This window comes from Rhipicephalus sanguineus, chromosome 8, assembly GCF_013339695.2.
Source record: "Rhipicephalus sanguineus isolate Rsan-2018 chromosome 8, BIME_Rsan_1.4, whole genome shotgun sequence".
Lineage (NCBI taxonomy): Eukaryota > Metazoa > Arthropoda > Arachnida > Ixodida > Ixodidae > Rhipicephalus > Rhipicephalus sanguineus.
Genome location: NC_051183.1, coordinates 11,467,548 through 11,494,748, shown reverse-complemented (window position 1 = coordinate 11,494,748; position 27,201 = coordinate 11,467,548). Strand labels below are relative to the sequence as shown.

At 45.0% G+C, this 27,201-nt stretch overlaps 1 protein-coding gene across 1 annotated transcript; it reads right to left on the bottom strand.

Annotated features, from left to right (window-relative positions):
• Positions 1-804: 804 nt before the first annotated feature.
• On the bottom strand, positions 805-17,132 carry LOC119402601 (venom metalloproteinase antarease-like TpachMP_B). The gene is made up of 8 exons (XM_049418697.1): positions 16,941-17,132; positions 15,024-15,095; positions 13,945-14,066; positions 13,142-13,194; positions 9,690-9,798; positions 7,181-7,348; positions 5,517-5,658; positions 805-907 (listed from the first exon to the last, which is right to left on the bottom strand). Exons 1-8 carry the CDS (start codon positions 17,130-17,132, stop codon positions 863-865), a joined length of 903 nt encoding a protein of 300 aa, XP_049274654.1. The 3' UTR covers positions 805-862.
• Between the last annotated feature and the right edge of the window lie 10,069 nt (positions 17,133-27,201).

Genomic DNA, 27,201 nt, shown 5'->3' with positions numbered 1-27,201 from the left:
ACTTCAGCTGGCAGCTATTTTATGCAGGTGTTCGGAATCTCCCTACCACCCCATTGCTCCCTGTAGATGTAGTTTGACAGGCAGACCCGTGTGAATGCAGCAACATATTTTCTCAATAGAGAATATTTATTGTGAATTAGTTCTGCGGAATCCCGCAAGGTGGCGGAGGGATTATGAAAGGGTAATTGAGAACCAGCCGTTTGTAGCACGAAGCCAGAAGCAAATCCAGACGGATTTCTCAAAAAGCAAACATTCTAGTTGAAGACACATTAGTCCTGGACTAGGGATCGAACCCGGGATCAATGCCTTTCCGGGACGGTCGCTCTACCAATGGAGCTAACCAGGGTGCTAGCAATTGGCGGCGCGAGGGCGCATTAGTCGACTCGAAATCACAGAGTATTGCAAATGAGTTTTACGAAATCTCGCAAGGTGTCGGAGGGTTTATGAAACGGATAATTGACAACCACCCGTTTCTAGCACGAAGCCACAAGTAATGAATGTTCTACAAGCGGGTGGTTGTCAATTATTCCATTCAAAGAATAATTTTGTGATAGAATTTTAACCATCGTGTCTTTTGACGTCGTGTTTCTGACACTCGCGTGGCTTGTTCTAAAGTGAAATCGCCAAGTATTTTGTTTCTACCGAACCATTAAATAAAGTGTTAGCCCTGAGTTAGAAAAAAGACAGGTCAGTAAATACCAGTATACGTAACTTCGTTTCGCTAGTAGGTATAACCAGAGACACAAATGATAGATCATAGCTACACGTAATTAAGGAGGAGGATGTTTATTCTCCAATAAAAAAATTCAGGCATTGCTTTTGTATCCACAATAAAAATTGTCAGACCATGCTGTGTTATAAATCACGATTCCAGACGGTGTTGTCGGCAAATGCCTTTCCTGCAAGTCTGAAAAATAGAAAATTAAGAAGGCATTATTTTTCTCTAAAGAGGAAGTTATTGAAATTAAGAACTGCGTTTTGTATGCGAACTATTGCTAGAGGATCGTAAGATAAGACGAAGGGTTAAAATTACAGTTCTAGTTTTCAACTTGAGTAATGACATGCGAAATCATTAATCATGCCGAGTTTTCAGTTTACTTTTGAAGATATCTTCGCGGAACGTAAGGTAGTTTCGCATAATAAAAAATGACAGATAGTCACACAATGACGTAGGTTTGAAATGGTCAGCAGTGTTTAACAAGGAACGTTGGTTCATCTGATATTTGAACACAGATGGCAAAGCAGCGTTATCATTTGAATGCAAGTTGGGCAGCAGTGCTAACTGCTTTCTTGTTATCCGGGTGTGGTCACAATTAGAGGAATCATTAAGGTAATGATTTACACGCAGGTAGTCGAGCTCGGCCTTGCATTGTACCCAAACCCACAGCCAGGGAAGTCATCATAATCATGTACACCATGGAAAGTCATCAGATTTAGGCAAATTTCTCACCGTAATGTGCGCTCTGTATGGAAATTCCAACTTTCATGTGGTGTTTTGTTGCAAAGAATAGCCCCCGCCCCCTAAATATGAGCACAATTTCGATGATGAGAGTTACCTTTCCACGTGCACATTGCATTCCATTAGGAACAAGTACTTTTTGACACAATCCAGCACCGTAGGATGATCGTAGGCAACAACGCATTCTGCACTTGCTGAGCTCGTCTGGTCGCTGCGGAACAGAAATGAATGCTATTTTAAGACGAAAGACTTTGATGCCTCATCAAACGCGAAAATTGACCGGCGTCCCAAGTCGGCCGAGTCAATACGAGTGACACAAAAAAATTCTCATTATCAGGTGATAATGTCCCCATATGACGTCACATATGGCGATATGACGATCGACAAATGACATTATGACCATGTGACGGTCGACAAAACCTGTGACGTCATCATGACGTCAATGTGGCTTCACATAACGTGACGTCACATGATGACCTCATCAAATGACATCATTGATTGGTCAATGGTGAGCCGATTCCGGAAGCAGAGCAAAACAAGCTGAGGTGCAGAAAGCTTACAATGCGTTCGATACTGAAGGCATTACGAAACTACGCTAGTGGCACAAAGCTTTCAGAGAGGGAGTTTCAATACACCGACTTAGAAGTAAAAGAAGATGGGTTTCGCCTTCGAATCTACTGAGGCGTATGTATACGAACCCTGTGAGTTTTTATACCCAGGCATCGCATTCATTTTGTTGACACAGACATCAATGCCTGGCTAGGCTTATGCATCCGTCTTCGAATCCTATTGTTTGTCTCTTAAGATTATTAAGGCCAAAAGTGACCGTCGGCGTCAACACGAGTGATGTAAAAAATCATCATCATGCGATGACGTCACCCTATGACGTCTTCATGGCCTCACAAGTCGCCAAACGTGCGACGTCATCATGATCTCATCACAAGATATCGTCGCGTGGTCACACGTGGGCCGATCTCGGAGACCCTGCAAAACAACGTGAGATGTATAGAGCTACCAATGCCTCCGATCCCGGACGCAGTGCAAAACCACGTTGGGTGCACAAGGCGCTCGGCGGGAGGGTCATCATAACCGGCTGACACGAAAAAGAAGACGATGCCTTTCGTCCTCGAGTCGTGTTAGTCAAATGCAAAAGGGACCGTGTGCCTTTTTTATCGTAACTTGGTAGAATGGCAGTGTCAGTTTGGTGCGGTTATGAACAGCCCATTCACTTGTGAGAATCGACATATTAGCACAGCTCAAAATGAACGAGGACAGATGAAAGGACACAACACAGCGCCCGTGTTGTGTCCTTTCATCTGTCCTCGTACATTTTGCGCTGTGCAAATATGTCGATCCTAAATCACCAACTAGCCCAAGCTACCGTTTTATCCGTTGTGAGGACTCCCCATGCCCTTTCAGCTCGTTGCTAAATTGTCGTCACGTTTAAGTACCAGTAGCACGGTGCAGAACGCCACTTGTCCACTGGCTAACCTCATCACACTTAATAGAACTCCAGCAATGCGTGAAAAAAAAAAAAAAACCTTTCCCGAAATGCTAGAACAAAGACGAGAATAAGTGAGAGAACGAATGCGTGAATAAAGGCCCATGCAGTTTTGCGTTGGGGCGAACTGAAATTTTTGAAAAGCGCTCTTCCATCATTGTTAGGGCGAAAGCTTTAGATGCCTCATCAAGTGCGAAAATTGACCGTCAGCGTCACCGGCGCCAACACGAGTGACGAAAAAAAATGCCCCCACCTCCCCGAAGGGAATCGTGAGGATATGCGAATGCATTTCTTGCGCCGAGAGTACACGGCGTAGTAATTTTAATGGCGTAAAGCTGGACACATCGACGCGCTCAAGTGTCTCCCTTTTGGGCGCCTCTTTCAACGAACGCTTCCTACGTGCGTTCGTAATCACCTCAGGGATGTTGCCACCGCCTTCAATGCAGCACAAACGCGTTTAGAACGCGCTGTTTTCAGGCTGTGCCAAGGCAGCACAAACGCTACAAACGCGTTTAAAACGCACTGCATTGAGGCGGTGGCGCAGGGAGGAGAGAGAGTGAACGGCGAAGCACTGCACCTACCCTCTCCTAAACTCTCTCCACACACGCGGGAGCTCCGCCGAGCTCCCGCGATGCGAGCGCCCTCACACGGCAGAGCGCGCTCCTCCTCTCCACTCACTCTCCGTTACTATGCCCGCACTACCTGCTCCGGTTGCTAGGGGCGAGGATAAGCGCGCGCGCCCGCAGCTGTTGCTATGGGAGAGGGAGTCAGAGCGGAGAGGCGCGCGGACACCGACCGACGCCTGACATAACCCGACTAAGAAATGCATTCGCATTTAAAAATATTAAATGTTGGGGTTTAACGTCCCAAGACCACGATCTGATTATGAGGGACGCTGTAGTGGAAAGCTCTGGAAATTTTGACCACCTGGGGTTCTTTAACGTGCACCTAAATCTAAGCACACGGACCTCAAGCATTTTCGCCTCTATCGACAATGCGACCGCCGAGACGGGGATTCGATCCCGCGACATTTGGGTCAGCAGTCGAGCGCCATAACCACTAGACCGCCATGACGGGTTGATGAAAAAAAATGATCACGTGATGACACCCCTAAATGACGTTATCATGACGTCACATGATGATGTCATATGACGCCGTCGCTTGGTCAAAGGTGGGGCGAACACGGACGAAGTGCGAAACCAGGTGAGATGCAGAAAGCTTGCAGCACGTGCCTCGGATCCTGGAGGCAGTGCGAAACCACATTGGTGCAGAAAACTCTCCGAGGGGGCGAGTGGGGGCGGGGGTGAGGATCAACACACTGACTGATAACAAAAAAGTTTGCTTTCGCCTTCGAGTGGTCTTCGGCGATTTCATAAGCGACCTTGTGAGTTTTCTGTGACGGGTACAGCGATGTACAGTATCTGACGCGAAATATGGACCGGCTCTAGATGCAGTCCAGTCGAACAGAGCGTCTCACTAAGACACGTGATTGCGTCTACCGTATTTACTGGCATGCTCCTAGCACTCGTTAGCGCTCCAGTCAACGTTAGCACGATTGCTATGTTGTTGACTAATATTAGCTGCTAGATGCGATAGCAACATCATTATCTTCATTCAGTATCAATCCAATGGTTGGGTCGTCTTTTAGTTTGCTTTTTACAAAGTTGGCCCCGCAGTACACGAGATGCTAAATTATGCCATCGTCTAGAAGGATGCCGGCACGATCTGAAGGTTTCTTTTAACACAAGACAGGTATACAATGACATAAATTACAACAAGCCACGCTCAAGCATGACAGAGGGCTGTTCACTATCACCCACGATATGGCGCAAAGGGCGCACATTAAAGGGTGCCCGTGTTTCGTCGGAGTGTGGCTGCGCGCCTCCGGCTGCGTACTTTGACCTACAGGGGGTGGTCGCCTGCCTTAACTCTTGAGGGGGTTTCAACGGGCAGCTCACAGTTTTGTGCATTCAGATATGTCACGTACGGCAAGTACGTGAAGTCGACGGACGACACAGGAACAAGAAAACGTACTTTATTCGGAGCGAACTTGTGCCCCCCCCCCCCCTCATCGAAAAACCAAGATCGCTCAACGGCTTCGCCGCAAGCGTGCCTGTTGTGGCGAGCGACCGTTTACAGTAAAGAAGAAAGAATGAATGCCGTTCACTGCCCGCAGCTCGTTTTTAAGACAGTGGCATGAGACCATTCACCGCCCACCTACCGTCTATCGCGGAATTCGATAAGACGTGCACGTCATCATTTAGGACAGCTACCCTGAGCGAATGTGAAAAACGCGAGGAAAAGCGACAGCCCTTATCGCGCGATAAACCGCTGAACGATACGCACGTGGCAATATGTTTTCACCGAAAGTTTGCGTTGAAGCCATGGACCGCACGAAGGTCACTTCGCTAGCTGTAGCGGCCGTGTTTGCTAAGGGAGTGAGCTGCTATAGACTTTCTTTGCTCGACATTCTAAGTTGTTGCTATCGGATTCATTTTTAATGTCACATTTCATTGTCTGTACGTTTGCGAATGTGAAGGCTGCTGCTTAACGTACCAGGAGGGGCACTCCTCGTCCTTTGTCGGCCAGTAGACCACTGCAGTAGTCTTCAGCTGTGATGACTTGACCGGGAAGTATGTTGCGTCGTGTTGTCATACTTAATGGCGACGTTTCTGCTAAGCACTTGTCGGATACGATACTGTAAACGAATTTAGAAAAGCCCAGGGAGAGTTGATTCAAGATTGAGCGCCGTAGGACAACACATTGGTTCACGGAAAATCTATTGGCAGCGCTTGCAATCATGGCTGATGATGTGTCTTTTTTTGTTTTGTTTAGACGATCTCGCGTAAACTACTTTCACGCGCTGCTTTGTTACAAGGGTCGTCTGTGTTTGTTGCAGTGGCTTAACTACGGATGCTTGGGAACCAGCTACATTGCTAATGCAAGTATCTGTTCCCATGCAATGGAAGACTTGGTTATCAGCCTTTTTTTGCCGTTCGAATTTCCATTTAGGCTGGTTGTACGTGCAAGCTGTCTCGTAGTATTAGGCTTACGTCGCGTTAACTGCGCTGTGAAATTTGGTGTCTATGAGGCTTGTTAAGTTTATGTTTATTAAACACACTCAAGCTGCGGCACTGTTCCGTTTCGTTTGACGCCCTTGTCTCCTTTGTAAAGCGCGGAATACAATTTGAATTAGCTGATAATATTAATTAGGGCTCATTATACCTATGGTTCGGTAGCTATTTGGCATTATTGCAATTCTTAATCTGCAACACGCGTAGCATTACGATGCAATTTTGATTGTGCTGTGTTATGACAGCATTCTCGGTCCTAGGGAGGGTGAGAGCGTTTCTTCGTTGAGACAGCATTTTTTCTCCACGAACCTCCTTTCCTTAACGCGGTATTTGATCGAGCAGACTGGAATTCTGAATTTGGGCAGCCTTCAGCGCAGTTAGTATATTATACTTAAAAAAATGCCATGTAGACTATGTTGGCTTTTAACTTCTACTGTCTACATCGTAGGCACATTTGCATGTTCAGGTTTTATTCGTTTTTTGTTCTCCTGTGCTTTGCATATTATTTATTATGAGCTGAAAGCTGCCGCCAACGATATTTTTTCACCAAAAATACAACAAAAAAAAGTGGGCAGCTTGCACTTGTGGGGCAAGGCTGGGGAAACAGTGGAGTCAACCTAACTTTTCCTGAGCTTAACTAAGTTTTGCAAAGGTTTAGCCAGGTTTTGCTGGTTTTACGAAGTAATGCGAAGATTTATCGCAGTATTCGAGAGTTTTAGCTAGGTACTTCAAAGATTTTTCCCAGTGTTGCAATGTTTTAACTGGGTAATGCGAAGTTTTCCAGGATTGAGCTAGGTATTGCCATGTTTCGGCGGAGTTTAGCTAGGCACCGCAAATGCATTGTGGGAACTTGGCTGGGTACGAGCGACATGGCTAGGAGAAGCAGAGTGACGTCACGGCTCGGCACGGCTGCAAGAAGCGTAGTCACGGCTTGACACAGCTAGAAGAAACAGCGCTAGTGACGTCATGGCTAGACACCTGTGCGAAGCCCGGCGAAGTCAGACGCAGACAAGCCAGGTGCTTGCTAGGCAACGTGCAGTGACGTCATAGCTAGGTCTATGCGAACGTCTTGCATAGGAACGGCCGGCTTAAACAGTAAGGTTGTCAAAAATGCCGAAGTACCTAAACATTAAAAAATGACAGCACCTGATTAGCCCCCGTATCTGAGCCTTGGTGCAAGGTGAGAGCTGGTATTTCTTGAGGCCACCGTCCACGTAGCTCATGAGGTATCCTTGATCCCAAGGACACGGCTTGCCGCCCTTGTTATTTGGAATCGACGGGTCACCGATGCCTCCATCGTGAGACGAGCCCAAGCTGCGAAACCGTAATGGTTCACCGATCGAGTACAAGTGACGGGTATTCAAATTGAATTGAAGTAACTTGAACAGAAGAGCACCAAGTTGGGCCAGTTGGCTGACGTTCTTTCCGTAAAGGTTTTAAATGAGCTAAGGCAAGGTCAATAGAGGTATATAAAACAGCAAATGCTGTGTTTTCTTCTGTTCTCGTTTTTTAGCGCAGTTAAAACTATTACGGAATAACTACAGAATAACTATTAAGAATAGTGAAACACACAGCGCGAAACAACGACGGGACACAGAAAGGAAACACACACAGCGCTGACTTACAACAGTTTATTAGATGAATTTCCTTAGCATATATACAGAAAACAGCCATACCAATGCGCATGTCAAAACAGATACGCTCCCTATCATCTTGGAAAACCCGATCGAAGAAATGCTAACTCTTTATTTGATAACATGACTGACGGTGAACTGACACATTCATCACCCAACCTATGAATCGTCTCAGCTTCGATAATCTCAATCTGTGTCCTTGTCGTTGTTTCGCGCTGTGTGTTTCACTATGCTACACCAACATGCCCAAATTCGCTCTATTGCAACTATTAAGAAATAACAGGCTTTTTGGCATAAGTTTGATGATTCCTCCCACCTTCCCCTTAGGTGTTCATTCGAACTAGATGTGCTGTGCGAACTCACCGGATACCATTCGCCAATCGCAATATTTAACATAAAGGAAACAATTGAAAGGTAATTAGTAAATTTTAGATAAACAACTATATTGATAAGTCTGATTTTAACCTTTATGGACATCTGCGACACCTGCCAGTTTAATGAAAAAACCTTCATACTGAAGAAACTCTGCGCAACTTGGCGATCCCTCAATCACGCACACATTCACACATGCATGCGCGCAAGAACACAGCCCACAAACAGCGCTGTTCGTGGGTGTGTTCTTGCGCGCATGCGTGTGTGAATGTGTGCGTGAACGAGGGATTGCCAAGTTGCGCCGAGTTTCTTCAGTATGACGAGTTACCAACTAGCCCCAAAGCAAATTCTAATAAACTGAGAACCTTGTCGCCGCGGTGGCTCAGTGGTTACGGTGCTCGGCTTCTGACACAAAGAACGCGGTTTCGATTCCGGCGACTGTGGTCGCATTTCGATGGAGGCGAAATGCTAGAGCCCCGTGTACTGTGCGATTTCAGCGCGCGTTTTTTATGGTACCGTTTTTCTTTCGTGCCGCGGAAGGCTTATCTGGTAACAGTGTCTAATCACGGAATGGTACTGCGGAAGACGCCCTGAAACATATTTTATAGTAGTTTATCAATCTGCAACGCCGAATAAGTCGTGAACGCAACAGCTGCTGCAAACATTGGTAGTTGAGCGCGATATCGATTATACGCTGGCGAAAAAATGAAGCCCTTTCAAGTAAGCCTCCTTTGCGGCGGTTAGAGTTCGCGCGCTGCGGCACGTCGCGCATGTGTGATCGCCGCGAGCATGCGCCGCTGTTCCACGCGGGTTCACGGTGCCAGTAGTGGCCGCGGAGGCAGCGCCGCATCTCAGCGTCAACGCCTTTTACCTCGTAATAAGCAGCGAATGAAGCGGACATGACTGATAGTATACAGCGTGTAATTTTAAGCACGAATGCTAAACAAGAACAAGACGTACGGCAATACTATAGTGTACTAGAATTCTAGTACACTATAGCAATACTAACGACTGCGCAGTTCCGAAACATGGCCACTAGGTGGAGCGATCTACCGGTGTTTGTTAGAGTTAATGTATATGCTACCTAAAGGTAACATATAAAGTAGCTCTTGTTAGTGTGACTTTCAACTGCAATTTGAAAATAGAAATCGTATTGTGTCCCCATGATTCATGGTCTTTCCATTTCCGTTGGAATGTTATCACACCTGCTGGCCGGTCGTCAGTCCCTCGAACGACTTTTGAATGCGTTATCTGCAATACCAAGCACGTGCGACACAGTAGCCCTGACCCCTATCAGCTGACCAAGAGCACCCGTTTACTTTAACTTGAATAACAAAAAAAAAAAAACTTTTACGCCGAAAGTAATCGAAAGTCCACCTAATTATCAATGTTCGAGTGTATTTGCGTCTCACCTCTTCTAGAATGCTGGCAGCCACGTAGCATAAATACATGCATGTCCCTTTTTATTAATCTTGGTATGGCGATGGCTTTGGCGAATCATTGTATATAGTACTACATAGTTTACAGTATACAGTACGAATAAAAAAATACGCTCACATAAATAAGGGGGTGTATTCCCTGGAGTGCGCGAAGTCGGTCGATGACTAGAAGCGTTTCTGAAAGTGCATAGAAGGAGACCAATCACCTACATGTGCGCAATCTCGTGGGCAGCGATGTGAGCTCCTCTGAAGGTGCCCGCCGTGTCTTCGCCCATGCCGACATTGAGAGAAGTGCAAAGGGATGCCAGTGTTGCGAGGCCTGCAGACAAATTAGGACGCATTCGACCAACGGCAAACGATAGAAACTCGCAGTGCTAAAGCTTCCCCACTAAAATGCCTAGAAAGCTAAACGGGTAATTCTGGAGTAACCATAGGAAGATGAGCATGGCCGGAATTTCATATATGGTGAGGGACTGTGTGTCTAATTCTCCATCCACACACATGCGTGTGCGTGTGTCATTAAAATTATATATATATATATATATATATATATATATATATATATATATATATATATATATATATAAGTTCGCTTTTGTTGCATACGTTGACTAATCAGTAATATGAAGTGCAGGTGCAGGAACGAAAATTCAGAATACATTTATTTGACTTTTCCACCAGAGACTGGCCTTTCAACCAGAGAATGCGTTTAACACATCAGCATTACCGCAAGCCCTCCGCATGTAAAATAATCTTCCTGATGATATCGTCGCTGATAATAACCTTAACACGTTTCGTCACAAACTTGAGGCGCATTTTCTCTTGATAGCGTAGAAAGGTTCTCTTATCATTTAACTTTCAAGCTTTCTTTATTTTTACGAGGCGTTACGCTTGCTTTTCATTAACGTGCTGTAATATGCTGTCGTATGTGATGTTGAATTTAGCTAACCTACTGCGTTGTTAATTTTGTTGTGCTGTCTTTTTCTTGGTTGTTATTACTCGCTTGCACTGAAATCCTGTCATTGGCAAGTTTACTCGTGGTTCTATTGTAACGCCTCTTACTCAATGCCTCCAGGCCTGTAAGGTATTATTGCGATAGCATTTATCTGGACACACTTAGCGGATTTTTGCCGTCGCCGTCATGCCCCGTATATGTTTATGTATGTGTATATACATAAAAGCCATAATAAATAAAAATAATTCAGAAGAAAGAACTTCTGAAGCGCGCCACTGGGGATTAGAACCTGCGACGCCTCGCCCCGCAGCGCGCGGCCTTAGGCAATTACGCCATGCGTCATTCGTTCGCCAGGATACTGACGGCAGAATACAAACGCACGCGGCGTTGGTGCAATGAACGCGACGCCGCACGTTGCGATATTAAAATTATGCGAGACGTGGGCCATGCTGCATCGTTGCCCGCGCTGCGTTTGCATCTTATCGCTGGCGACTCACGCTAGTTTTCCGATTTGCGGTTGTAGCACCGCGCCACTCGTGGCCAGTCGGCCAGGGAAAAAGAAGAGTGCCCCGTGGCTCGTGGTGGCGCGAGCTAGTTTGAACGCTTTGGTTCTTGTAGGCTTATGCCACAGGAGGGAAAAAACGAGACTGCTGAATCAGAATCACAGTATATATCTTACGCCGTGACCAGAATCCGGAAGCTAATATTACAGCGCAAGCGCACAAGACACCCACGAAGACAAGAAATGTACGTCACAAGCGCTGACTAGGAGCTGCTTTATTCTTTTACACGCCAATGCGTATATAAGCCTAAGGCAACCTTGCCGCACATGCGCACACAAAAAAATCACAGCATATCCACGGAGTGAATGATGATGAGTGGGCGAAGCTGCGGAGGTTCATCGGTAAACCGTGAATCTTCCGTGAATTATGCCCAGTACATCATCACCGACGTGAGATCGGGCGCGTTTATACTAAAGGTTCGATGAGTTATGACGACTTGCTGCTCACTTTAATTTTACATGTACGCTGTGAATTTTCATTGTTTAGAAAACCATTGTTTAGAAAACATCTGGCGTCTTTCGTTAAGCAGCTGGCGTCTTTTCGTTGTGCTTTAGAAACATCTGGCGTTCTTTCGTTTTGCTTTTACAAAACATCTGGCGTCTTTCGTTGGTTTATTTCATCAATCAACGGCGTTTTGAACAAAATTTTTATTGTTTAATCACGCACAGGAGAAATCTCACCAGGCACTACCTTGGAGGTAAAGAATGGCTGGTAATGGGAATGAGAGACAGAAGAAGTCGGCTTTTAGCTAACGCTGCGAATTTTTTATTGTTCAACAACGCACAGGAAAAATCTCCCACCGGCACCACCTTGGAGGTCAAAGCGTATAACTGGTTACGCACTACGACTACTACGACTACGACTACGAGGGACGAACGGGTGCCGCCTTAAGGAGCTTCGCCCCTAATAATAGCTCTCAACCAAAACGTGTAACGAGGATGACAGTGCATTAGACACTCGAAGACATGAAATAATATTTACATGGATGCAGGGATAAAGAAGTGAAGAAGTAAGAAATGGTAAGAAGGACAAAGAAGTGCGTTTGTGCTGTAATTTTAGCCTCAGGAATATGTACCAACTAGACCCAAGTGAAGTTTTATTTTAGTGACCAGAATCGACGCCAGCAGGGAACGCGAGCCGTGGCTTCACGTGTCACTGCCAAGTGCCGTCTTGGCAGTGACACGTGAAGGTAAAGTATGGCCTCCGAGATTTTCGCGAATACGATACTCGAAACGAGATTTCACATTTTACGTTACTTTTTGTAGCAATACGTCGCAACAAAAGCTAGTTTTAAGAAATAAAGGAAAACGAACACAACTATAAAAGGTGGAACTAAGAATAAAAACCCAACATCTACAGCTGCGATTCGAACCCAGGCCTTTTAAGTGGGAAGCGGGCGTTGTACCCCTGAACCACTTTGGCGGAGCCGCGCGAAACTCTTAAATTTCCACACATTACGACTACCGATCGTAGCGCCACTGGCGGATTGACCTTGTTTGGGCTTCACTTCCTGTACATTGGTGCTGCGGCTGTTCCGAGCACTCCCTGTTCTAGTACACTCTACCATGGTGGCTGAACGATCGCAGCGCCAGAGTCCCCTCTAGTTAAATTGGCAGGGTTCTGTTTGGTGTCGCATGCTGGCAGGCGCGAGTGCCAGCGTCCGTGGTGTGCCCCAAGTTGCCAGACTTCTGCGACACCAAACAGAACCCTGCCGTTAATTTTAGGAAACTCTATGGCTGTTGACACGTTTGCCAAGGTGGGCCACCGGATGCACGCGGCAACTTCCGCTGTGCTCCGTGACGGAGCGAGTTTATCTCTCGCCGGTCGATCTGGATCGGGTCGCTCCGCGCCGGATTTTGTTGGTTCGGCGCACCGCGCGAAATCTAGCAGCCAAATCAGAATCAGAATTTTATTGTTAAAGGTTGGGCAATAATACGGCTATTTAGCACAGAGTTCACCACATGGCTAAGTTCGCTGCAACTTGAGTAGTTCTTTTATACATTTATTCAAAGATTACAGGCTCTGCCCAGCACTAATTTCTTAAAAGCCTAATTGGGCAAGTAATCGGCGCAAATTCACGGCGTAAGTTTGCTTGCGATACCTCGCGCTTGAAATGCACACGGCATGAAATGTTAAGCACTCACCAAGAAGATTGCCATCAGGTTGTCCAGGGGATTCGACTAGAGCCAGGTTTTGTCTGAAAAAGAAGTTGCAATGAATGAGGTTATGGTGCCTGGTGGCCGCCGTCTGGCGGTGCAGATAAACTATGAAACTACCTTGCAACCAGTTATATTGTTACACACACACACACACACACACACACACACACACACACACACACACACACACACACACACACACACACACACACACACACACACACACACACACACACACACACACACACACACACACACACACACACACACACACACACACACACACACACACTCTCTCTAATAATAATAATAATATCTGGGGTTTAACGTCCCAAAACACACACACGTTATATATATGTATATACAGTAAGAAAACAGTATACGCTGAACCCATACAAATATGAAGAAATGAACACACACCTACAAAACAAAACAATTCGCTTACTAACGTCGCGGCCGGTGCACCGACCTTCATCACAGTGAATTCGGTTGGCATTCTTTTTAAGGATGTCGGGAAGTAAGCAGTTCTGGATGCACGTAGAGACGCCCTCTCTACCGGTTGTCGATGAGTCGCGCCACGACACTGCACGCTTTGTAAACCATTACACGGACGCTTAATCGACGCACAGGGCATATGAGTGTGAGTAGACCGGTTGTGTACGAGTCATGTGCGGCACTGTGGGCTAAGCAGAATGTGCGCGTAAGAAAAAGTGTTGCATGAAGGCTAGAGGACTATGTTCCACATTTTCATCCATTCGCAAAGCGTACAACATGAGTGGCAAACTTACTCTGTGAACACGTAAACGGCGTCAGGGTTTCTCGGCAACTTCCTTCTCACGTAGTCTATGAACTTTCCCAAGGTAGGCTTGCCGTGCAGAAAACGACCAACTTTTACTTCGTTGCTGCTAGTCTGAAAAACAAAACAAAAACAAAACAAATTCACAGTGTCACCGCAAGGGCGAAGCAATGAACGCGAAGGCAACAAATTCGAATGTTATATGAAGTACGTAAGGCTAGGTGCTAGCGCCCTTAGGATCCGATCTCGCGTAACTCCACAAAACGCTAGCGTAACGGAATACGGCCGCTCCAGGGAACGAAACAGTTTCCGGGCTGCCTGTCACCGCAACGTGAAATCCGTGGTGTTTGCACAGCACGTATAAGGGTGCGCGCGCCAGTGCCCTCTTGATCGAAGTTAGCAGTTGCTGCCTGAGCCACGCAGCTCCCCACTTCACGTCGGTAAGCAGACGAAGTGAGACACAAACTACGTAGACGGGCGCCAGTGCCTTCATCGTTGGCTTAGCGCAGTACGATTTCGTTTCAACTCACGAACCAACTAGCTTAGCAAAAAGTTTTGTTAAATATGTGCCCTACAATCCACTTTTTTGGCAAAACACCTATGCAGTTTCGAAATAGGCCTTGCTTCAGTACAGCCTTCCTCCAATATTTTGTCAAATTGGCCGTGTTCGAGGACACATACAAGGGTATACTATTTAATGTCGCCCCTGGAGCTTCATGTTTCTTGGTCACCTTTTGTCGATTCCCTATCCCCCTTCAGACACTCTAGGCAGCGAAAACAAGAGAGAGGGGAAAAAAGTACACACAATTTTCTGAAGCTTAACCGGCGTCCGTGCTAAGATGTACTGGTTATCTCAAGCTCTATGAGGTATTCAATCTTTTCCGTTTCAGGAAGACATACACGCCGCCGAAGGGTTGATACCTTCGACACAGCTTTCTTTTTTTTAAAAGACGTCCCGCGTCTTGCATCTATTGAGACTTGATATGCAATTTTAGATAGCAACGCCTTTCATGATTAAGCAGTATGTTTCTAGCGTTTCGCTACGTTGATATATTCAGCATCCACGCTTACCTTGCACCGTGAGATTCCCACAATTTTGGTCTTTAGTTTTGGTTCCTGCATCCCTTCATACCAAATGTTGACCTGAAAAAATTCAATTCGTGCGTTTAAGTGTACAAGATGCCACGACAGCGCACTTGTGCTTTGACACTGCCCTTATATCTGGAGTACCTAATGCACGGTATACATGGTTTTCCAGCTATAACGCTGCACGATTTATAAAAAAAAAGAGGAAAGGCGTTACACGAAGCAAACCTATAGTCGATTGCAACCTAAAACTAAGTATAAGCACCGCCCACGAAGCCGCACTGTCCTTTTCTTGCTTGCCTTCGTGATAGTTCGCAAAAAAAGTTGGCGAAGCTTGCACTGAGCCGCGCAAGGCTTCAAACAGCGAAACTGGACGATTCTGAAGACTAATCTTGTCGCTTCTCGGTTGTTTCTAGGCCTTAGATAGGTAATGCATGTTCTAGGTTGCTTCTGGGTCGTTGCTAGGCTTTAGCTAGGTTGTTTCTACGCTGATTCTCAGCGCAGAGAGGTTCGACTTGAACCACACACAGTCACAGACACGACACGGTTGTCCGAACTCCTGAGACAAACTCGCGCTGAAACCAAGCGTTCGCATCTCTCATAGATCTACGGGCACGTCGTCGTTGGCGTAGGCCTTCCGTCGCTTCGGGTCTTCTCGCAGCCGCCGTTGCCTTTCCCATTCCCTAATGTTCTCTCGTTGTACGTCCGCGGGCTCTTCGGCTTACTGGCGTCGCTTCGCAGCCATTTGTTGGGCTAACTGTTGCCTTCTTCATTTTTAGTGACCAGTGGTGAGTAGTGTGTTTTACCAAATTTCTGTGGCACATACACGTTTATGATGAAGATGATTCTCTGGGTCTACTCACAAGGAACGATTTGCTAAACGGTTTCGCTGTTAAAAAATCGGCGAACGTGCTGATGCTCAGATGATATGCATGGCGTATCCTAGCGATGCAGTGAACACGTGCCGCATTGCAGCTTGCAGCTGCCGAAATGATGGTCCGCGATAAACACACCAAGTGCCTGCCGCTTCGGTATACTTCAATAGGGCCCAAGCCAGTAGCCAGGAATTTCTTTCGGGGGGGGGGGGGGGGGCACTTGCTGCAATCCTTGACTATTTGACAAAAACACCTATTTTTGTTATTTATTTTGGGTAAGAATACCTACTTCACCAGAATTTCGTGGGTGGGGGGGGGGGGGAGGGGCCCCCAGGGCCCCCACCCCCTCCCTGGCTACGGGCCTGATAGAGCCACAGTCACGATCCTCTATTGCATCGAAAGAAGACTGGCGAAAGTGACGCTGAGGTACGTACGAATAACAGTACGGAAGACTATATCTTGGAAGAAACAAAGATGACAAGAAAATCCGGATGGCGGCAGCCGGTGCAGCAGTGCCTCGCCTATCGTCTCAGCAAACGACCCGATATTGCATTTTTGATTGGTTCTTCTTAACCTTTACGTACTGGAAAAGGGCTGCCGCGATTAGACGCGTATTTTTACGCGCGGACAGAGGTACATTTTACTATTTATTCGTAGGTTGTCACCGAGTATAGTACATTAGTTCCTAGTACAGTGGATTAGCCGCTACTGTTTTTTCGTTAATGGGGTTTAATGAATTACTCATAATCATATTTTAATCTGGAACGAATAGTTAATTTGTCTCGAGATTCTAATAGTTTGGTATCTCCAAACGTTGATCCACTGCGCTACTTGAGGCATCCAGAAGTCCAGCGTGTATACCTTATTTAGGAAGGTCTGCTAGCCGTTCCTACAGTTGACAAGCCATTTTCATTAATGAAAGCAAGAAGTATAAGCTGTTAACTGAATAGTCATACCGCGTCGAAAAAATATGCCACATTACGTATACGTAAAAAGTTAAAAAGAAAACAAACAAACAACAACTTACTGCGTTCATCAGTACCGCCAAGTAGGCGATGAGCTCCTTATCTGTCGAGAACAGTTTTTGGTGGCGGCGATCGGATATTAGGTAGATTTCAGCGACGTACTCATCGGGAAGCTTTCGCCTCGGAGGAAGCCGGTCTGAAACGCAGTGCCGGGTGTTGCAGATAAGGGCTCTTTTTTGCAGACGAACTGGCATTTGGGCAAGTTGCATGTATGCATAGTTAAACATGTTGAGTGGTTTCAGCGCGCAACGAACGATGTGTTTGTGTCCTTTCTTTGCCTCTGTCCCCGCTCAATGCACGATGAAATCACTCGACATGTTAAAGGTCTTTTTTACTGTCGGTAATCTCGCCAGTTCACATTTCACGTACGCGCACGTTCTTCCTATCATTCGTATCATCCTGAAAATGCTTTTTTTTACTCATGCCCGCATCTGCACCCTGACAATACGAATTACAAAAAAAAAAAGACATAATGTCCCACGCTTCCGCGCTTCTACCTTCTTCTTTTGTTCCTATAGGCTAAAGTTACCGAAGTGAAAATGACAACAAATGTTATCATTGGGACAACAGAAATTGCTGTCGTTAAAAAAAGATTTCTCTGTAGTTACTATAAATTCCTGACGCAACGACAGATTCCCAAGTTAACATAAAAGTGAACAAGACCTTACCCGACTTTTTCTGTCCTCTGAACACGGGAATGTTTATATTGAGGTCTCGAAAAGCGAGATCTGGAAAGAAAGCCGCATTGGGCAAAACGTCAACTACAGGAGCAAAGACGCCAATCTGTCTGGCTATGACAGCTTTCGACTCGAGACGACGTAAATTGTATCTTGCGAGTCTCACTTCTTTCGCAGCGCATGTCGTGGTTACAGAAATTACGAAACGGAAGCGACGTTCCTAGATACGGGCACGAAATGTCTTATACGTGGTTTGATGGACATGGAAACAGGATGCTATCACCCTTCACATTCCGGCTGACATTTTTGTTCCTGCTGCCAACTAGTATTTCGAAGCCGCCATTGCCAATTCCCTCTGTTACAATCACGTTTATGAAGACGCTCCGTTCAATTTAGAGTGTATAAATAAATAAATAAATAAATAAATAAATAAATAAATAAATAAATAAATAAATAAATATTAGCTGAATACAAGCACAATACTTTGGAGCAAGCGCTGCGTAACAAACAAGCTTTATTTATTATTAATTAATTAATTAATTAATTAATACTGTCGATACCATGAGTGATCATAACAGGTACTATATGCGCACAGTTATGTCACAATATAACAGCGAAAAATTAGCATAGTTTACATTTCACATAGTATACATTGTCAATTAGCAAAGACCGCAATATGTTAGGTATAAATAATGAAGTGAGGTATAATGTTAGCAATAATGTTACGAAAAAAAATGAACAAAAGAAACATACATAATAAAGAACTGATACACGTGTTTAAAAAGATATGAACAGCCTATCAGAAAGCTGGTTTAATTGCTAACCATTCCTGTGGTCTGTTCCTTGAATTCGGTAGATCCTGTGGAGTACTGCAGCATCTTCCGAGCGTTCGACCGACAACAGAGGTGCAATTCTCCAGCTTGGGCTGAGCATGCCCTCCTGAAATGGACGGGATAGTTCTATAGAACTGAACCTGACCAAGCGAGCGCAAATCTCGTAGGCCATGCGTGTGGAAAATCAGTTCTTGTGAAGCCTACAAGGTCATGTTCCCGAAAGGAATGACCTTAGTCTTTTGCTGGCAACTTAACAAGCTTACCACTTTTACTGCCCGGCCATCTCGGTGTAGCATAATCGACGATTGGTGTTGACTGTCATGGTAAAGGTTCTCTTCTAAACTGGTTCCATTCCACTGAAAAGTTGCAAAGCGAGGTTTCACAATATATTGACAAGACGTAGTACCGGGAGCAATTGGATGATGTCGCATTTAGCAAATAGCAGGCATTGCCTGTTAGTTGCAACCAGACTTCTAACGTTTAGTCACCAGTTCTCTGTCATTGCAACTCTTGTGTGCACAAAATTGCTTCCAGATTTTTATTGTTTCCAAGGTGTACACATCATGTTTTCTAGGTCCTTCTCAGAGCATCTCTGCAAGGCGCGCTCTCCCCTTGCCCTCATTGGCGTAGCCAGAAGGGGGGGGGGGGCTCAATCCCCCCTTCCCGTCTCTCCGAAATTTTCCAATTTCGGATGTGCATATATACACGCACACACACAAACGTACGCATGAGCATACATAAAAGATGGTCGAACCCGCCCCCCTCACTTAAAAATTTCTGGCCACGCCCCTTCTTGCTCCATACACCTGTGCAGAGTACCCAGCGAGACAGGTCATGTAGTCAACCCCCCCCCCCCCCCCAATCACTCACACCAATTACTTACCCCTTCTAAGCTGCAGTAGCTGTGTTCTCGTATACAATACTACAAACAATAACAATAAAATAAAAAAAAATCAAGTAACATAACAAATCTATGGCACTGATTTCACCGGTCATGTTCTGCATGACAACCTGTTCGTGCTCGTGATGCTATTCTACTTTTGCAAAATAGTTTTCAGTGTTTTTGCCCTTGCACTATGAACTTGATTTAACTACTTAATAATTTAGTCACTTTTCGTTGTTTTTCATGCACACTAAGAAAAAAAACATGGCTGATCCCTCCGTCACAGGAATCGGCATAACACGAAAGTGAAACGCGTCTTCACAGAAGTAGTGCTTATCGTGTAGTGATATATGAGAGCTTCCACAATGTCTCTTAGTGTTTGGCAGCTACAGCACCGTTTCGCATAGATGCACCCATGTTGACGCCTAGTGGCATGTCTCCATCGCGACGACTAATGCCCATGATCATGATTAAACCGTTGTGGTAGCGTAAGTTGTGAACATATATTTGGAATCAGCGAATTGTGAATCGCGCGTAGAGATAACACTAACAAGCTCATAATCAACACTGGTACCCGATATGCACTTCTTCAAAACATCGTCAATTAAGGAGAGAAGCGGCACGGTGTGCGCTTTCTAGTAATGGGTTATCGACGCCTGTGTTCATGTGTACACTACCACACTGCGCTTCAGCAACATGGGAGGCAGAGGTTAGTAGCTTGAGCCGCAAAAGCGTGCGTCCCGCTGGCCTCCACCAAAGCACGACATTCGCCCGTCGAAATCGCGTCCTTTTTGCAACGCGTATTGCAGCAGTTTTGTTAGTCGGTGTTTTAAAACCTCCTTGGTCGGTGCTCTCGCAATCGAAGCTGTCGGCGGCGGAGAAACCCCGTTGGTGCATGTGGAACTTGCACTAATCCGATGAGACGGCGCAGGCTAACACGAAGCGAAATTCAAAGAACGTAACGGCGTCTAGGTTCCCTCAGCGACGCCAGCGCGGCAAGTGTCCCTCGCGGGTATCGAGACGCTTTAACCATGACGTCCGATATCACGCGCAATCTCGGAGTAAGCGCTAGTAAATGTCGATCGTGACGCATTACTTCTTTTTACCTCTCACAGGCGGCGGCACCGCCCTGCTCCGCCCCGCCTACCTACACCGCCAACAGAGAGCACCGTGCGAGAGAGAATGTGTGAAAGATATAAGGCGCGTTCGTGGAGTGCCCGTCATCTGCTAAGTTGGCTTAGTTGGTTGAGCGTCGGGCGCTTACCGGCGCGGCCGTAAGGTCGTGACTTCGATTCCCAGCGGCGGATCTTTTTCTTAAGTTTTTTCTTTCTCACCTGTTGGCGTCCATTTTATCAACGTCATAACCGTGACGGAAGTACTTGGTGGACCCCGGCATAAAACACTTTCGTGTTAAAAAAAGAATCCTTTGAGTCTTTTTTGTGAGTTCTGATTTGCCCCAACTACTACCTTTAAAGAAGGTAGTAGTTGAGGGGAAGATGGGGCACGGGGTGTCGCTGGCTCCAGCAACGCCCCATGTTCCAAGAATTTTTCATGTGTCGCAGGGACTGTGAAAAGGAGACAAAGACGGGCCACCCGCTTCTGAAAATATCTAGGATTTTGTATGGACACGAGGACCGTAATATGCGGGAGCTTTTTGACACATATGCGATAATGAAAACACGTGGATGCGTCAGCGATCCATCTGTGGGGCTTGCTGACTGTGAGGTGCAATATCTAGACGCTGGATTGTGATTGAAGCGTTCATGTGACCATCTTTGGACAATGAGCTCATGGTCTATATTTATGTTCACTGTATATATGCGATCTTTCACTCAATAAAACTTTAGTAGTGAATCTGCATACGTGCTGTCTTCTATTCTTCTGTTGTCCTTGTTATAGCGTGGTTAAAATCCATTACGAAACAAACGGCAACCAACTAGCCCAACTTGGTGCTATTCTGTCCAAAGAGGCACATGAACTCTCTTTGGAGATCATAATACTCTCTCCGAAGAGTTGTGGGACCTAAAAGAGAGTTAATGTCTCTCTTTAAAGAGAGTCGTATACGTAGCAAGTAAGGACCCCCTTTTTTGTTAGGGTGTGGCTAACACTTTGGGCCAGAGGTGCTACTTAGTCACCAGAGTAAAGACGACGAAGAAGTGTAGGCATGTGCTCTTACCAGTGTGTATTCAATTTCATCACCGTCGCTCGTATCCAGGAAGAGGTCATGTGCCAGTACCGAGCTCTTCTTCAAGTGCAGAGTCGTGTCCTTAATTCGCAGCAGGAGCTCTCCACTTTCGCTCCTTTCCTGAAGTAGCTCCGGGTATATTAATTCTTCCTCAAATGGATCTGAAGGAAGGAATAGAAGGTTAGCTAATTGCTGCGGTGTCCACTATGTTTTTTGTTTGTTTGTTTATTCATACACTGTGAACTCCAAATGGGGCTTTTACACCAGTGGAAATAAATACAATTACACAAGAAAACATACAATATTTTGTTACAAGTCGAGCAAGCAAAGACAAGCAAGTACACTTTCATTGTGCGCATTGGAAATAGAAGCCAATAAAAGAAAAACTGCAGGGTAGTACAGTTTATCACAAGTCGAAATATGCGCCGATATTGCGCACATCAGAAGAAGAAAATAAATGCCTTGAGGCATTCGCATCAGATAAAATAAGAGACTCCTAAGCTGTGGTAAAAGCAGTGATGGAGGAAGACGACGAATGGACTTGGTAGTTCGTTCCATTCTATGATTGCCCTCGGAAAAAGTGCTGAATTTGAGTGAGTCATTCCGTGTGACTGGCGGCTGTATGTACGAACTGTGCCTGTGCCTAGAGCGCTGATCCGTTTAACTACGTGACATCGGAAGGCGGAAGTTAAAAATCAATCGCAAGAAGCATTAGGTTGAAGTTCAGAATTGTCCAACAGACATCTCCTTCAGATTTTAGCTGTGACAGCAAGGACCCAAGACAAGACGCAGTACATTCAAGGCTCTTAGTGTCTTGTATGTTTTCTTGCATTCTTGTCGTCGTACGTCGTTAAGAACGATCAAACACGATCGATGAACTGCTTGAGCATTCCACCTTGAATAATTAAATTACATGCTAAATTAAACTAAACCTTAAGGTCTGACGTATCGTACAGCAAAGTGGGTCATGAGACACAAACATGTGGAAGGGGATTCGAATTAATTGAAACCGCATGGTATTCTTTCTTGCGCTCCTAAGTCGCACAAACTTTCTTACGTACTATTACTGTCAAAATGCGGGCGCGACAGCTTAAAGTAGATAAAATTCGCGATCTTATGGTAACGACATTGCAACAGAATCAAAGTGGCAAATTGAATATACGCCATAAAATCTGGCAAAAATGTAATGGTATTTTTAAAGTATAACATTCACATTTTGTCATAGTAAGAACTGAAGTTCTGTCTAAGTTAAATGGCAACTTTTGTACTATAGCTTCAGCTCGAACTTATTCTTCGTTCCCTCCAGCACGTGAAGCCGGTGTGTGGACCAAAATAACATTGCCAATTTTGCTGCAAGATTTGATTTGAAATTATTGGCAAAATACTTTACCAGCACATCGTTTCAAGATTCGTTCACTCACCTGCTGACGTGATCCCGAGAAAGCCGCAGACGAACGCTATGAAAAGCATGCTGCGTCATTCTAAGGTAACCGGCCAGCTGGCCTGCGTTTTTTATGAAGACGTTACCTGCGTTTTTTTATATATACATTTTTTTTGCATAACATTCTTGCACCTACGAAGTTCGACTGCATTTCATTTTGAGGTGTCTGCTAAAGAAATACCGCGTCTCGAAACCTGCTTAACTGATGATTTACATAGACGGCGAAAACATGCTCGCGTTATATGAAGCATTTGTCCCCTAGCCTTATTCGCTTTTTGCTTGGAATTGTAAAGTCATACTGTGTTGACTGAAATGCCTTTTAACTGCGGATTGCTCGGCAGCAAAAGCTAGTCCTCGCTTGTGTTGTCATTTTGTTTTCGTCCTTTCACCCGGTGTGCGCTGCCATATGCCGAAAGGTAGAAGTTTTTTTCACGAAATTTTTAAGGCGAAAATTGGCACTTATCATTGTAGTCTCTATTTGGGAAGAAATGAGGCTTTTTTGAATTTTGGTAAAGAACTCGGGGTTTTTCATGAAGTTTATACCCCTGAAAAAAAAGAAAAAAAAAACACAATAAAGAGCATAGGCTTATGTAACAAAGCCTGAGTATTTCTTTAAAAAAACACATGGTGTGAAGCTTTCTAAATAGACAGCGAAAATGTTTTTTTGTTTTTTAGCATTTCACTGTAAAACGTGCGCATGCCACCCGCTACTAGAAGACACTGTCATTCTTGCAATAAGTAAAGTGGAATATGTAAGGTTCATCTTTTTCTTCGTGTACCGTATTATCGCCCCCCCCCCTCCCTGCTTATCATGAACCAACACCAACTCGCCCAACTTTTTACTTTACTCATAATAGAAACCGATCGCACCCTTTCTGCCGGCGACCACTGTATAAGCAAGCCGTCACTGTCATTGTTCGCTAAGAAAATTGAATATTTACGCATGCCCTAAAAGTTGGTTTCGGTTGCAATCTATAAGCTGTTGTCTTCAGGTTTGTCGGATAATATTGAAGGCCCTTTCTATGTGCCATGATTCACAAAACGAAAAGATGTAATCAGTGTCGTGTGGTTTTGTGTGCGTATATATGACCGATCCTGGAAATGCAATTTCGTTTGTTGAAAGTTAGCGCTTCTTCTGTGTCCTCGTTTGTTTCCGCGCTATGTTACAAGCCAGTTTACGATGAACCAACGAGCCCATGTTGGTCTCCTCTTCGATACACACTGAAAGTATATTCGACATTGCGGATTTCCCACGAGACTACGGTAGGCAGCCTGTTCTCATTTAAACACAATATCTGCAAACCTGTGGCATCCAAGCCTGCCAGCAATGAAGGTCTACGTTGTATTGTCGGGCACGTTTTCGAGATTACTCATTTTCGGGTTATGAAGAAAAAAGCGTTGGGGGTGCTTTAGTCGAAAACGAAGAGGCCCATGGCCGACTAGGATAAACCGTAAAGCAATGAAAGTGCTCCAGCGTTTTTTTTGATGGCACTAATATTTGCGATGGCTACTGAGTTCTTGAACTTTATATATATATATATATATATATATATATATATATATATATATATATATATATATATATATATATATATATATATATATATATATATATATATATATATATATATTATTTATTCTGTTATCTTAACAACTATGTGGAAAGGGGTAGCCGTCACCAAGCAATGGTGACAACAACTCCTTCATTTATTTTCTATTTCAATAAAAAAAGAAAAGAGGCCTGAACTGCATGAATTGCGTAAGGTGAAATGGATAATAAGAATTGTTAGGGTTTAACATCCCAAAAAACACGATATGATTATGAGGAACGCCGTATTGGAGGGCTCTGGAAATTTCGACCATACGGTGTTCCTTAACATGCGCCTAAATCTAAGTACACGAACCTCAAGCATTTTCGCCTCCATCGAAAATGCGGCCGCCTCGGGTGAAATTCGATCCCGCGACCTTCGGGTCAGCAGTCCAGCACCATAAGCACTAGACCACCGTGGCGGTGGGTGAAATGCATGACACGTGCACTACGCAGCACGACATTGGCTAGTGGAATATGGGCTAGTGCATTGCTTCGGTTAATAACAATGTTAACACTGAAACACCGTGTTGATGCCCAGAGTACTAAATGTCCAAATTACTCCACAGGAATACCAAACTATGAAAGGGTTTTAAATGCGTTTTGCTGTGTTTTGTGCTAACATACAGTCGAGTTGAATGCAGAAGTCACGTTGGGGTGGGTGCCGGTGTTCATTAAATAGTCTAAATTAAACTTATCCGGTATGGAATACCTGTGGCAGTAGTGCGATGAACAACGCTAGTGTCTAGGTGTAATATTATAGTTGTTTACTTTAATTAATCCCAGGAAACTGACCAGATAAAATATAGAAATTTGAAAACACTCTTGAAATATAAGAAACTTGTTTATTTCAGTTCACTAAAAACCTGAATAAGCGATGGGCTATGCACGCTGAACAAAGGCAAGAAAAAATAAACACTTTTACTCCGTAGCACGGCCACTCTTATTTCGTGCACACATATCATGCTGAGACGAAGCCTTCTTCTAATAGTAATAGTAATTCGCATAATCTTTTTTTTAAACATATGTCTAAGAAATGCTCGCGTTTGTGTTTTAATTTATGAGTGCAGGTTTCGTTAGAACGAGAGCTGTCGCAGGAGCTCGTAAAAACGAGCTCATAATGTTAAAGTCAAGCAGACCACATGTAAACATTTGGTGGTGTCCAGCAGCATTACGCCTATTCGAGAAATGTCACCGTGCCTTTTTTAAAGGCGTGCAAGACACGTCTCGTAAACAGAGAAACCGTTTGACCCTTTCCACAGCTTGCTTTGGGACTCGCTTTACGGCGTCTAGTTTACCAGAGGCCGCATTTTGCGCATCTGCGCTATTCAAGTTTATAAGCCTGCAGGCATTTTCAGTAGAGTTTAAGAAAGGTGCATGCTGTACCGTTGTTTAGCGTGCTAAAATTACTGTGTTCTTGCTTCTCTGTCTCGCAGAATATGATGAAATGAAATGAAACGAACCACCGTAGAAGGGTGCACCGTTTAGGGGACGAACGACAAGGCAAACAGGAAATAAAAAAGAAAACTCACAGGGTCCCTTATGCATTCACCTAGGACGACTCGAAGGCGAAAACCATCGCCATCCTTATCTCCTCAGTCGATGCATTGAACCTCCCCCGCACCCCTACGAAAGTCTTCCGCACCTAACATGGTTTTCCAATGCCTCCAGAATCGGAGGCATTGAAAGGTGTCTGCACCTCAGCTGGTTTTGCATTGCCTCCGTGATCGGCCATGTGAAGCCAAAGGACGATGCCATGTGATGATGTCATCAGGCGACGCCTCGTTATGTGACGTCGTAGTGACCACGTGGGATTTCATCGTGACGTAACAAATTTTGGCGAGCCGCACGTCATGATTACGTCATAAAGTGACGTCATCACGTGATGTTTTTTTATCACTCGGGTTGACGCCGACGCCGACGGTCAACTGTCGCGCTTGTTGAGGCATCTAGGAGTTTCGCCTTAATAAACAAGCAAACAACAGCGACAACTGCTGGGGTTTTGCACAGCACTTGCAAGGAAGAAAGGAAAAAAAACACCAAAAGATTAAAAAAAGAGGGGTGAAAGACAGGCCCGCGGGACGTAAGAGTAATTTAATATCTGGAGTTTTTATGTGCCAGAACAAGGGCCGCAGGGGAGAAGCTGCGCTGCGGACATCCTGTCTTCGTGGAGTATATTGTACATGAAGCAAGAACAAGCGAAAAAAAATATATATATTAGAGGCGACAGTAATCATCGACTTAGGTATCTGGCAGTGGCACTCGCACGCCGGCGTTCGTGCGCCCTGTTGTATTCCTTAGATCAAATATGCTCCCTCGCGCTGTAGAAGCGAATCCCACAGGCCACGTATAAAGAGGCGCGTGGTTGTGATCTGATCCGAAAGGGGCCGCAAAAATCTCAGCTGGTCACACACACAAAAAAAAAAAGCATCTGCTCTTTCAACGAAATAATTCAACTAATTTTCACTAATTGTCGTGAGAACTAATTGACACTTATTTTAAGTAAACGTATGCTTCGATAGCATATGTATCCAATATAACTGTTAACTAGAAGCACAACCCTTGATTTCGCGCAAGTTTTATTTTTTTTGCGAGACATTTTCTGAATATTCGTAAAACGGGGAGTAAGTGCTGGACCAGAGGTGCTTTCTAGAGA

Coding starts and splice junctions, on each gene's coding strand:
- LOC119402601 (XM_049418697.1), bottom strand. CDS start 17,132: ATGCCAGTTCGTCTGCAAAAAAGAGCCCTTATCTGCAACACCCGGCAC. Junction 14,067..15,023: donor TGGGAATCTCACGGTGCAAG/GTAAGCGTGGAT, acceptor TTTGTTTTTCAG/ACTAGCAGCAACGAAGTAAA. Junction 9,799..13,141: donor ACCTGATGGCAATCTTCTTG/GTGAGTGCTTAA, acceptor ATTTGTCTGCAG/GCCTCGCAACACTGGCATCC.